This window comes from Lynx canadensis, chromosome B4 (assembly GCF_007474595.2).
Source record: "Lynx canadensis isolate LIC74 chromosome B4, mLynCan4.pri.v2, whole genome shotgun sequence".
NCBI classification, from domain to species: domain Eukaryota; kingdom Metazoa; phylum Chordata; class Mammalia; order Carnivora; family Felidae; genus Lynx; species Lynx canadensis.
Window position 1 is genome coordinate 48,768,734 of NC_044309.1, and position 12,057 is coordinate 48,780,790.

Below are 12,057 nucleotides of genomic sequence, written 5' to 3' on the forward strand. Positions count from 1 at the left end.
GTCGATATATTTTGTCAGTTTAAGTGTGTGTGTTACTGATTGGAGGAATTTTAAAGAAAAGTAAAGGTATCGACTTTTCGTCATAATTCTAGAAAATAATTTTCTCTCCCAGTTTCTGGTTTGACCTTTATTTTATTCTTTTCACTTTGTTTCATATACAGTGCTTTCAAAGTTTCATCTGTAATTTGTTACATCGTTTTGAAGTTTAGAAAGTCCTTCCTAAAAGGAATCAGAGAAAAATTAACCTATATCCCCCCCCCTATATTTTTATGGCTTAATTTAGTAAACTTCCTCGATTTTATTTTGGTGTATATTATGAAGTGATACGCTATTTTTTTTTTCAAAAGAGGCCCATGATTTATCGATTGGACATTTTCTTTAACATTAAGCGGTGATTACGTAAACTCTATTATTAATCAGAATATTTTTACGGTGGATTCTCTTGGATTTCCTAGTGATAAAATTATTTCAGAAATAATGGAAATTGTTTTTTGACATCATGGTATTTAATCCTGCCATAGGATTAAAATAGTCTGTCTTGGCACGTGTTTGCACAAAAATATCTTGTTCTGAAACACGTTTTTGTCCTATGCACCAGGAGCAGTACATTTTTATCCATCAGTGTGTGCAGCTGATGTGGACGAAGAAGAAACAACAGTTCTGCATCAGTGATGTCATCTACGAGAATGTTAGCAAGTCCTAGTTCAGAACCCGGAGCAGTAAGTAGAGAAAAGGCCATCACGGGCACTCTGTCTTAGAACAACAAAAGGCAGCAGTCACCAGTTGTATGGATTCTGCCCCCACGAGTGGGGTCACAGGGCGAGATTAATACCATTGCAGATCTTAGAGCTTCCATGTACCCGGGTTGGTAAGTGTGACATTAGGGGCTTCAGCAACTCCTTGTGACATGACCTTCATTCTCTCCACCTGAAGTTTAAATTGTTCTGATACTGGATCCATGCACGAAATGTCAGGATACTCTCACCCAACTCTATCTAGATATTTTGTGCAAATGTTTTATTGATTACAAGGGTCATACGAGGGGTTAGTTACAAAAAAGACGTGAGCTGGAGCACACATCCCAGAGAAGAAAAACAGTATTGGCAATATTCTCAGAATAGTGGAGTTTAAGAATGCCTTGATCTCATCCATGATGTGAACATTTTCCTGAGAGCTTCCTGAAAACATTAGTAACATGGTTGGTGCCTTGTGCTCAAATTCGACCAGGAGATCAGATTTGGGAGGTGTAAGTAATCTTAGCTGAAGTAACAATATGCCAATTCAAGTCAGTAAACGGAGTGTGAAATGTATCTGACTACACTGAGGTGGGGGTGGGGGGACCATTCACAGGGTGTGGAGAAGGTAGCTGTGCATTGTGGCAGGAAAATGGAAGGATAAGTAGCGTATGGACCAGTGGGTAGCAAGGTAAGATTAGCATTCTACCTTTCTATCCATCAAAAGACAGAAAGCCCGAAGAGGCAGGAAGGATAAAGACTAAGACAGAGACAAATCTGCGGAAAAGGGAAAGATATTTAGATCCACAGGAAAGGCTTACACAGAGAAAGATGTACAGATAAACCTATGTCACAGAGCTGTCCATGTGTGGCTTGACCCTCCCAGACCGCTTACTCTCTCTTTCAATCTCTCTCTCTCTCTCTCTCTCCCCCCCCCCCCCCCACAGGACAGGACATGGTGTGCACCCATCCTCCCTTGCTTCCAGAGTTTTTTAGGGGCTCTGCTAGCCACTTTGCTAAGAAGAGCCCCTGCTTTGTAGTATGTGGCCAAGGAGATAATTTATCTCATTGAAGCACCGGGAAGACTTAGCCTTAAAGAGCCTCCAGTGTCTTTTGGACTCTTTTACTTCTGGACATTGAATAACGGACCACATTCAACCGAACACCAGAAAGGTCCAGACGCTCTGCAAAGGGCAGGAAGCACAGCACTTCCGAAGAAGAGTTTTCTTGGCCCTTGGCTGGTTGGGCTGAGTTTTTGTTGTTGTTGTTTCTAAGTGCAATAATTTTTGTATGTGTGATTTTATCAGGAAGTTGAATTGTTTTCTACCCACATGACCGATCAAGCCCGTAGCCCAAGAGGGAACAGGCATTGTTAGTATCAAATTATACCTCATTGTTAAAAAGCGGCATGGCCACACATGAGGAAACGGTAATTCTGCTTCACGGAAATTGAACTGGCAAAATCTGTACTCCGACATTCAGATGCTGGATCAGGAGGGGGGGGAGGGTGCAGGGGGGAAGAGAGAGGGGTTGTACCCACGGATCAACTGCATATCTTTTCCAAATATGAAGAGCTGTAATTCAGCTTCAAAGTAGAGTAGGAAAAATATTTAAGTCTTAATTGTTCTAGTTCTTGATGGTTTTCTTCCTTATTAACAGCTGTTTTTTCCTTGGCCCTCTTGAACTAATGTCACCCTCCAGATTGTTTTTCAACAAATCAGATCTGGTTCAGAATGGTTTTAAGAAGGACTCTTTAGACTCCACTGCTGTCTGAGCAACCCTGGTGCCTGGAGTTTGCATTCCTTTATCTGTTGACCTGCATACATGTGCAAGCTGTTTCTTTGAGAACTGTAGGCTGTGAAAACGCACTTTCTTTCCCCCAAAGAGCTGGGAACTTATGAAGTTATGGCAATGAGCTGCAGCATGCTAGGACAATTATTTGGCGGCGTTTTTGGGTAATATTGTCAGGCGTTTCTATGGATTCCAGCGTTTGATTTCTTTTCGTTTGGTTTCATTTTTGGTTGTCCGTTTGATTTTAACCAGTGTTAACTAGTAACATTTTATTCTTCCGATTTTGTACAATTACAGTACATGACTGTGTATTGTGACATTTGACGGCATTGTGAAGCCTGTTATTTTGTGTCACTTCCTTAAAAAACAAGAGGTGATGGTACGGATATACAAAGGGAAACATTCTGAGTGGAAAGTAAACACAAGCTGACTGCTTCACTGTGGCAACGTGGCTGTCCTGCCTCCCCGTGCGCGTGCGCGTGCTCTCCTCTGTGCATCTGATCTGATGGCTGCCCCTCGCCCTGGCTTCCCTTCATTCCCGATCATCTTCATGAAGCCATGTACCCAGGATCAGCTTAATATTTTATCGGTGACCTTAGTGGTGGTGAAGGATGCCAAGTGAACAGCTCCACACCCTACTGTCTCTCGTCACCGAGGAGCCCTGGCCACCGCGGACCTTGGCACAGTTCTGTGCAAGACCTGGCCAGCGAGTGTCAGGTTCACCTTGCAGGGGGAACAGCAGAAGATGCCCACACCCTGCAGGTTAACAGCTTGGGCTCCTCAGGCATTGTCAGTTCTTACCTCCTTTCCTCTCCTTCTCGCCTCCCTGCTGCCACCTCCTCTTCTCACCCCTACCTCTTCATTTCCCTTCTTGGACATGTTAATAATGTATCACCCACTCCATTCGCGGGAACACACAGGGCTAAAGAGAGGTGGCGAGTGTATGTGTGACATCCTTAGATTTTCACACAAGGACAGGTCAGGAGTGATGTGCGCAAACTTGGATGAGCCGATAAGGTGCATGGGTAAGCCAGAATCCATTTCGTTTTCGTAGGCTGGAATATTACTTCCCCTGAAACTTAAAGCACTTCATAAATATTTCATGTTTTTCTTGAGCACCCCTTCAGTGTAGGGATCAAATAGTACCAGATCAACTTTCCCAAAAGAGAAAATGAAGTATCCAGAGTTGAGACTGGAGACTCAAGAGTTTAGACCACAGAAAGGGCACACGAAAGCACTTTTCCAGATGGCTCCCTCAGGGGTCTCCCCAGCAGTTACTTTGTCCATTGGTATGCTGGTGCTCCTGAAACTATAGAACTTAGAGTGGGGAAAGCATCCATCCATCAGAAGGCTTGGATTTTGAGAGATGCAAGACAGCTCAAGAGGGGCAGAGAGAGAGTGAGAGAACCCCAAGCAGTCTGTGCACTGACTCGTGAACCATGAGATCTTGACCTGAGCTGAAATCAAGAGTCGGGTGCTTAACCAACAGAGCCACCCGGCGCCCGAGAAGTCTTGGATTTTAATCCCAACAGATGCCTTTGGAACTTGCCTCTCCTGAATCTCAGTTCACCAACTGTAGCAGTGACCTCCTCAGAGCTCTCTATTTTTCAGGTATAAAGAGTATCAGCATGATAATTCACCCAAAGATGTTCTGTATCTCGTCCCTTCAGGTACCCTAAAACCATTTTAAGCACCTGCATTTTCACTCCAGGACTCAGTGTGAGCATTCAGAGCGGAGGCTGCCAGGGCCTCTGTATTATTAATAAGGTGTTTTGTTTTGTAATCATCTGAGTCGTGCTACAACCTTCTAAACATAGAGGCGCTTAGCACATGCAGTTCATACTAGCCTACGTGGTACAGAGAGAGAGGAAGACTTTATCATCACAAAATATTGAGTGCTATTGAGATCAGATTTCCTCACTGCAAAAGTCAGTTTCTGAAGTTAATTGAGAAACTACCATGAAGGCCTAATTTATAAATTTAATATCTAATACCAACATATCCACCACCACACATGCTTTTATGTGACTTGAAAAGGAAAAAGAAAAGTGACGAATTACAACATTTTTTTAGGACAGCATTTTGATTCAAGGCTTATAAATTTTCCAGTACAAAGTCAATGTTACCCCTCCAAATTTAAAATGAGAGAAGCTAGTAAGATTATTTTAATCTTTTATAAAATCTTTTATCAGATTTTCTAATGTCTTTTGTTATAAAAGCTGTCCCTGCCCCCCCCCCCACTCCCACTCCCCCAAAGGCAATCCATCTCTCAAGGAAGGTGTGGTATTAACATATAAAGCAGGATCTGGAGACTTTGGATCTGAATTTTTTGCAGACCATATGATAGCTGCTTGCTAGTGGGTTGGCCCTTAGCCAAGGAGTTAAAGTTACTGAATCCAATCTCTAAGAGCCAAAATCCTCCCTGCTTTCTAGCAAGGAGGCCTTCCTTTCCACCTCAGGAAACGTCTGATGTAATGTGCCTCAAATTAGCTGGCTCGCTTCCTGGCTCACAGCTTTCTAGCCTGGTGTTCGGCACAGGCTCAGAGTCCAGAGGCCATGCCCAGGACTAAATATAACATCTACTTTGGCCAAAGGGGTTATAAAGCAACCAAAACATAACATATGCAGACTCCTACCCCTAGTTTTTCACAGCATTTGACGCATTTGAAAAACAACTTAAGTTATGACATCTCTGACACTGGGCCTCCCAGAACAGCCAGAGGCTGTTTGTCAGTTTCAGCCCATGCAATGGCAAGGCCTGATCCCGGCGGGGCCCTCAATTAAAGATGGGTACGGTGTGTAGCTCGGGGAGTCGTATCTCCAGGGACATTAAGAAACTGAAGGTTGTCCAGGGGTGCCTGGGTGGCTCCGTCGGTGAAGCGTCCGACTTCAGCTCAGGTCATGATCTCGCGGTTCTGTGAGTTTGAGCCCCGCATCCTGTGGTGGCCTCTGTCTTCGGATCCTGGCTCCCAATCTCTGCCCCTCCCGTGTTTTCTCTCCCTCTCTCTCTCTCTCTCTCTCAAAGATAAATAAACATTTTTTAAAAAAGAAGGAGAAGAAGAAACTGCAGGCTGTCCAAGGCAGTCACCAGAACCATTAGGGATGTGGAAAACAACAGGTCAAAATTACAAGACTTGAGAAAAGTGAGACTGTTAAGCCCGGAGTAAAGGAAGATTCCTTTGTTTATTCAATCATTAATTCAACAAATATTTGTTTACCTAATCATGTTGAATGAATCAACCAACCAAGGAAAGATTTCTTGACCCCGTGCAATAGGCTAGGCACCATCGTAAGCACAAACGGTGCCATATGCTGTCTTCTAAAAATATGTCATGGAATCAATTTTGTCGTTGTTGGAAGGACCAAGAAAACATCAGTCAAGACTTCTTCAACATGTTTCACTTATATATCTCAAAACTTAATATATTTTCTGCAGTGAGGGGCCAGTGAGGATAATGGTGTTGGGCTTTTCCCCTATGGTTTATAGAGCAGCAATACTAGGTTCCCATCATCTTTGTTGCTCATTAGTCACCACAGACCGTGACATAGTCCCTCTTCCTTGATGAGAATTATCATATATCTCCCTGGAAGATCGTGGATTCTTTTCTACTGAACCCTTCCAGTATGTAGGATTGCCCCCTCACCAGGCAGTCCATCACTTCATTTGTCAGAAAGCATTACCAGCATTCCCTTCCTCTGTCTGCACATCTAAGGACTTTACTGACACTAACGATGTAGGAGTCTGTGCCTCTCATGGATATAGGCTTGAAGCCCAAGTCACTTCCCCATTTTGGTAAAAGGGCAGGTGCTGTGTGAGTGCTAGAGTCCAGAGCTGCTTGGGACAGAGACCTAATTTCAAGCCATTCAATTTGAGAAACAGCCGATTTCTAACCCTCTCGAAAAATGATTTATTTACTCAACATCCCTTACGAGGCACTGGGGCTGTGAAGATGGATGAAACAAGGTTCTTACCTCAAGGAATTTACATTCTATTTGGGGAAATTTGAAGTGAAACTAAGGGCAACAAAGTGTTACAGATGCTGTGATAGGAAAACATAAGGCATCCAATGCAGGCTCAAGAGCAGGATAGGTGTTTGTTTTCTAGAAGGGCCAAAAAAGACTACACTGCCATATTAAAGTATTAAGGACTATTGAACTATATTAAGGAATACTAATGATGTACACTCATTTTGCAATCAGCAAGCATTCAGAAAACCCATCATTCACCAGGGCCCATGTGAGTAACCTAACCTCAAATCCTGCCTTCTGAAACGTTTCTTTTTCACTTGACTCTAAAGTGACAATTTCTTTCCAAGCCTCCACAGACAGCTCCAGCTCATGTGTTATTCAGCAGAATGCAATGAATTTACTGTGCCTGCAAACGTAACAGAGCCTATTGGGGCTACATTTTCCAGCTACTTGCGATTAGTGCTGTCCAAGGCAAGGTAGGCAGAAATGCTAAACTCCACTCCTTGGCCTGTGACCCCTGATGATCACCCAGGAGCAACCTTCCGTCTCTGTCCATCTGTCTATCTATCTATCTATCTATCTATCATCTATCTATTTCCATCCCTCCAGATCAAGATGGTGATGGCAAAAATACAGAAGGAGGCTGGGGCTCCAAATCACTACCTGGAGCAGGAATGAATGCCTGCTGCACCGACTCATGATGTGACCAAGTAACACATTTCCATCGTGTTCTCACAGTGATTATGGTATCGTCAGCTCTGGCTGTCACCCTGCTCTTAAATAATATGGCAACAGCAGGATACGCTTTACAACTGTGTGTGGCTTCAGTTACCGTGGGAGTTTTCCTGGGCAGTGGTGTGGACTTCCCAATAAAGTTCCCAGAAGGCAGGTGAGAGATGAAACAGGGCAGAGCAAGGTCACCCCACAATGCAAACAAGTGCTCAGGAAACGGCCACAGGAGCAATGATGGTTCTTTTAATAAATAAAGTTTTCTATGGAAATATATGCCTTCTTCTCCAGAAGTGGTTTTCCCCCACGTTAGATCTCTCCTTCTCTTTGTCACCCCGTTTTAAACTCTATAACAAGACCATTATATAGGAACCCCACCTGAGGTCTTTAGCCTTGAATGAGGCTATTGACTCTGAATCAAAGTCCAGGGTTTCTGTGAACAACAGGCCCCACAGTGGTTTCCAACCAATAAAAGCCCAAACACACAGGAGGCCGTGAGGCTCGGCAAGGGAGGTGAAGCTCAGCAAGCCGTGCCTTCGTGTCTTGTACATCACGGTAGGTTCCAGAGCAGCAGCTAGAAGTTCAAAGCCAGCTGGCTCAAAGTATTTTTGTTCACTTCTACGAATACCAAAAAGTCCAAAGGGCCATTTAAACTACAGAGAGGTCACTGCAACCACTACTGCCTTTACAAATAGAAAACAGAATGGTCTCGAAGGGCCCCTTTATGTCCAAAACCAAACTGGATCACGTCCCCCCCGCCCTTAACCTGTGAGTGAACTGGGGAAGCAGCATCGCAGGGTGGAGCGGTTTAGAACAAGGGGCTGTAGATGGAGAGAGACTTGAGCTGAGATTCTGTGCCTGACTGTGACTCAGTTATCTCATCTGTGAAATAGGCACGGTGGTGGTAGCTTTATGGTAGCACAGGGCTTCAAGAAGATAAAGGAAACAACATGCGGTGGGGCTGAAAACAATACCTGGAGAAACGGCATATTACATAGCTGGCGGGGACAGGCAAACCTCCCACAGTCTCCAAGGGCCATCTTGGAGTTCTTGAATAGATTTGGTAAGAGCATCTGGAGCTGGTCCCTGAACTGGGCTGGGTTAGTTTCCCCAGGATGACAAGTGAACCCCACCTCCATTCCTACCACACGCAGTCACAAACCTCAGAATATAAAGGAGGTGCAGCCTGTGACCCAGTGTGGACTCCTGGGTCATAGGCATGTGGTGCCGAAGCAGGAGCTGGTCCTCCAGATCAGAGTCCTGGATGGTCCGGGCCTGACTTTCTCCTTTGCCTCTCTGCTACCCTGTGCATCAACAGTGTGTATTTTGCGTCTGGGTGCACAGAACCCCCACTGGAGGCAAAGCCAGGCCACGGCCTGATTCGCATTCAGTGAAAACGTCTGTAATTGGGCAGGCAAGCTGTGCAAATTCACTGCATAAAACAATGTGTGAAAAGCCGACCACTTCTTCGAAGACAAAGAGGCTGATCTGTACAAACTGTAAGATGCAAGAGTTACGAGTTAACCTTCCTGGGTGGACTGAAGAATACAGGCTCGGAGTGAGCAGACGCCCCTGGGGACACGGCTCGATGCCTGAGAGAATGAGTCTCCTTGTCTGTGAGCGGGAATAAGAAGAATTTCCCGGACAGGGTCGTGTTGAGGATTACACGTAAAGCCCTTGGTGTGGTGCCTGGCGGTTTGAGGACGCGGAAGGGCAGACTTGGAGTTCCAGCGGCCCGTGCTTGTCAGAGCAGGGGGCCCTTGAGAAGTCACCATCGCTGAGCCCAAGTGTCCCCACAAAGTACAAGCAGTCCCGTGGAGTTGTGCTGAGAGTCAGAGCTGGTTGTGTAAAGCACCAGCTGGGGGCCTGGCAGCGTCTGCGTGGCGTAAATGCCGTCCGGTTCTCCAAGCCTCTCGGCGGGTTCCGAACACCAAACCTCCCGCTCATTCCAGCACCGAGAAGTCCCCAGAGTAGGCGTGTCCCGTTGATTCCTGGATCCCCTGCGGGAGCACTTCTCGTGAGATCCGGTCCATGAGGCCCGCTCCCCAAGTTAGCAGTTACAACCCTCCGCGCTGAGTGCTGCCACACTTGGGGTCAGCCACTCGGTAAGGGAGGCCCCACCTGCGCACGTACATCTGACAGGGGTGTGGGAAACGCAGTCTGACGATTGCTAAAGGAAGTGAGAAGCACCCAAGCAATTTCCAGAGAGCTGTTTTAATTTGCGTTTTGTAAATCCACTGCACTGTCACCAAGGCATAAAACAGTCATTTTTCTTTTTTTTTCTTTTTCCTATTGCTACAAGACAAATGAAATGAATTACCTAAATGTCTACACTCTGCCCTATAAGACTGGTTGTAGTGAAGAGGTAATAAATTCACTTCCCTGGGCGGCTTTCCTGATGCGAAATGTGTCTTCACTTATCGGCTGCAAAATACTGGGTTGCTATGTCATTAAGACTCTAGACCTTGTCGCCTTGCAAAGGGCTATATTTTGTAAGCTAGACAACAGATCGTGGCAATTGTCTTTGCCTGTGGCTCAATGGCTCTGCCACTTTCATCTTGTGACTGGTCACGCGGATTCTCTTACCACATGCCTCCGAGGAGCCGAAGAAGACCCTGTCACTGTTGTTTACTGGATAAACCACACCACAGACTGACTTGCAGCAAATGTGTACCTCTTCCTGGTTCCAGCCCGGCCATCACCAGGAAAACTGGGACCAGGATCAGCTAGTATTTGACAATTTATCAGCATCCTCTATAATGTCTACTTCAAAGCCTATGTATGAAACTAAAGAGATGATATCCAAAGGCTATTTTCCTGTCTAAATAAAGTATTCCTTTGAAGGGGTGGTCAGCCACCTGAAATTTCCCAACGGTGTAAATGCTGAGATCAGATCTAATTGTGGGCATGGAATAATCAGCTCCCAATATACCTTCATGTTCACCTGCAAGGGCCTTTGTGGAGGAGGGAACCTATGAGACCTGGGCCAGGGGCTTCCAAATGAGGCTCCGTATCTCCTCTCTGCAGCGTCGGTGACAGAAGCTCTGACTTTATCTGTTTGATACAGTGGTATGTTATATAAAATTTCATGTTTTGAAAGGATGCTTTTTATGCTTCCAATTTTTTTTTTATACACTGGCCTATGATATCTGAGGGTAAAGATTTGCAGGATATGCAGAAGTCCAAGAGAGCGGAGTCCAAATTTAGTTTTTCTACTTACTGTGTGACTTTGTACAAACTACTTGACTTATGTCTGAGTTTCAGCCTCGTTATCTGTAAAATCTGTAATGTGAGAGATCGTAGGGTACTGAATTCGGTTGTTTCCCTTTCCCTAGAATAGATGGGGAGCAGAAGGACTCAGCGGGTGATACCAGCTTAAAGTAAGAAACTTTAAAACAGGACAAGCTATACATATTAATTTCTCACTGTGTGTGTGTTATTCCTTGTTTTTCCATTATCTGCAAGAGACTGTTCATTTGGGGGGATGACAGGAATAACTAATGTTGGAGAAATCATGCTCCACTCCACAGCCAGGCTTCAGGGACACGGAAAGAAGCAGGAATTGGGCCAAGTGCCTAGGACTACAGTCAGGAAGGAAAGAGCTCATGGGACCAGCCTGGACCAGGACCATCTGGGCCTGGCAGGAGCCCTGATTCATTGCCCATCCCATCCCCACACCAAACCAAAGGCATACTTTCTAATATTGTTCCGGTCTCCTTGCATGAGCATTGAGAGGAGAGTGCACAGACCCAGTTCTGGTGAGAACTCTAACATAATCCCTCATGCAGCCTCCATAAATTTACTTTTCGAAAACAAGTGAATCTCAATTTCCTATAGATTTTCTTAGAGAAAAGTATTGGAAGGAAGAGTTTTACGTGATTAGAGTATCCTATGACCCAGTGCGTCTTAAGTGGAGGGAAAGAGAAAATTTACTGCTCACCTCTTATAAGCAGTATAAGACTACAGTCATTGGGATAAGGAGACTCACTGGCTCTTTGGGGATAATTCCCCAACAGTGCAGCAAGCTAGGCTTGAACAGTTAGTCCTGATGAAATGAGGAGGCAAAGATCAGAGGTCAGGGCACTGGAAGGGGCTAGAATTTCCAAAGAAGGGCACCAGAGTGGAACTATTTGTGCAGAGACTGGCCACAGAAATCTGGAAGTGTATCCCCAGTTTGCAGAGGGTAACATCACCCAATGTTTAGCAGAGCGTGGCTGCCAAAAGGGTGAGAGTGGAATAGAGCTACCAGCGGAAGTTGGGCTGGGGGACATTAGAGGTCCAGCCCAGCAAAAGGGAAGAGACCTGTTTAACACCCTTTAACACTTTGGGAATCTATCTGAGATAGATTCACCCTAGAAATTCGTCCAAAAAAGGAAATTCCTTAGAAGTAAGAATTCCTTAGAAGTAAGGAATTCCTTAGAAGTAAGACTCCACAGTAAAAACTACTCTTGACAGGTACAGACAAAGCCTAAAATTAAGCAATAACCAGATATGCAGAACAGAGAGAGCTTGTAGATAAAGCAAATCAAGTTAGAAGACCTTATGAAACACTTTGAGCCATCAGGATCCATCCTTTGCATAAAATCAAAGACATACAAGTTCAAAGTGATCAGCCAGTACTGAATTGCTTGCCAGAACAAGAATACTCTTCAAAGAAAGATAACAGGTTCTAGAGTATATAAAACATATCTATAATGCCAGGTATATAATAAAAAAAATTACTACACATGCAAGGAAAATGGAAACTAGAACCCACAGTGGGAGAGAGAAAAAGCAATCAATAGAAACTGAGCCTGAGATGACCCAAATGTTGGATTTAGCAGATAAGGATTAT

The 12,057-nt window shown here is 44.8% G+C and overlaps 1 protein-coding gene across 1 annotated transcript in view; it reads left to right on the plus strand.

The window, feature by feature from the left end:
* The window catches only part of PTPRO (protein tyrosine phosphatase receptor type O), a 113,625-nt gene extending 109,681 nt beyond the window's left edge, over nt 1–3,944 (plus strand). The window contains exons 26-27 of the mRNA XM_032593773.1: nt 599–719; nt 1,682–3,944. Of these exons, the coding sequence (XP_032449664.1) occupies nt 599–703 (105 nt within the window). The 3' untranslated portion in view covers nt 704–719; nt 1,682–3,944. The remainder of the gene's footprint in view (nt 1–598; nt 720–1,681) is intronic.
* Nucleotides 3,945–12,057: the final 8,113 nt, after the last annotated feature.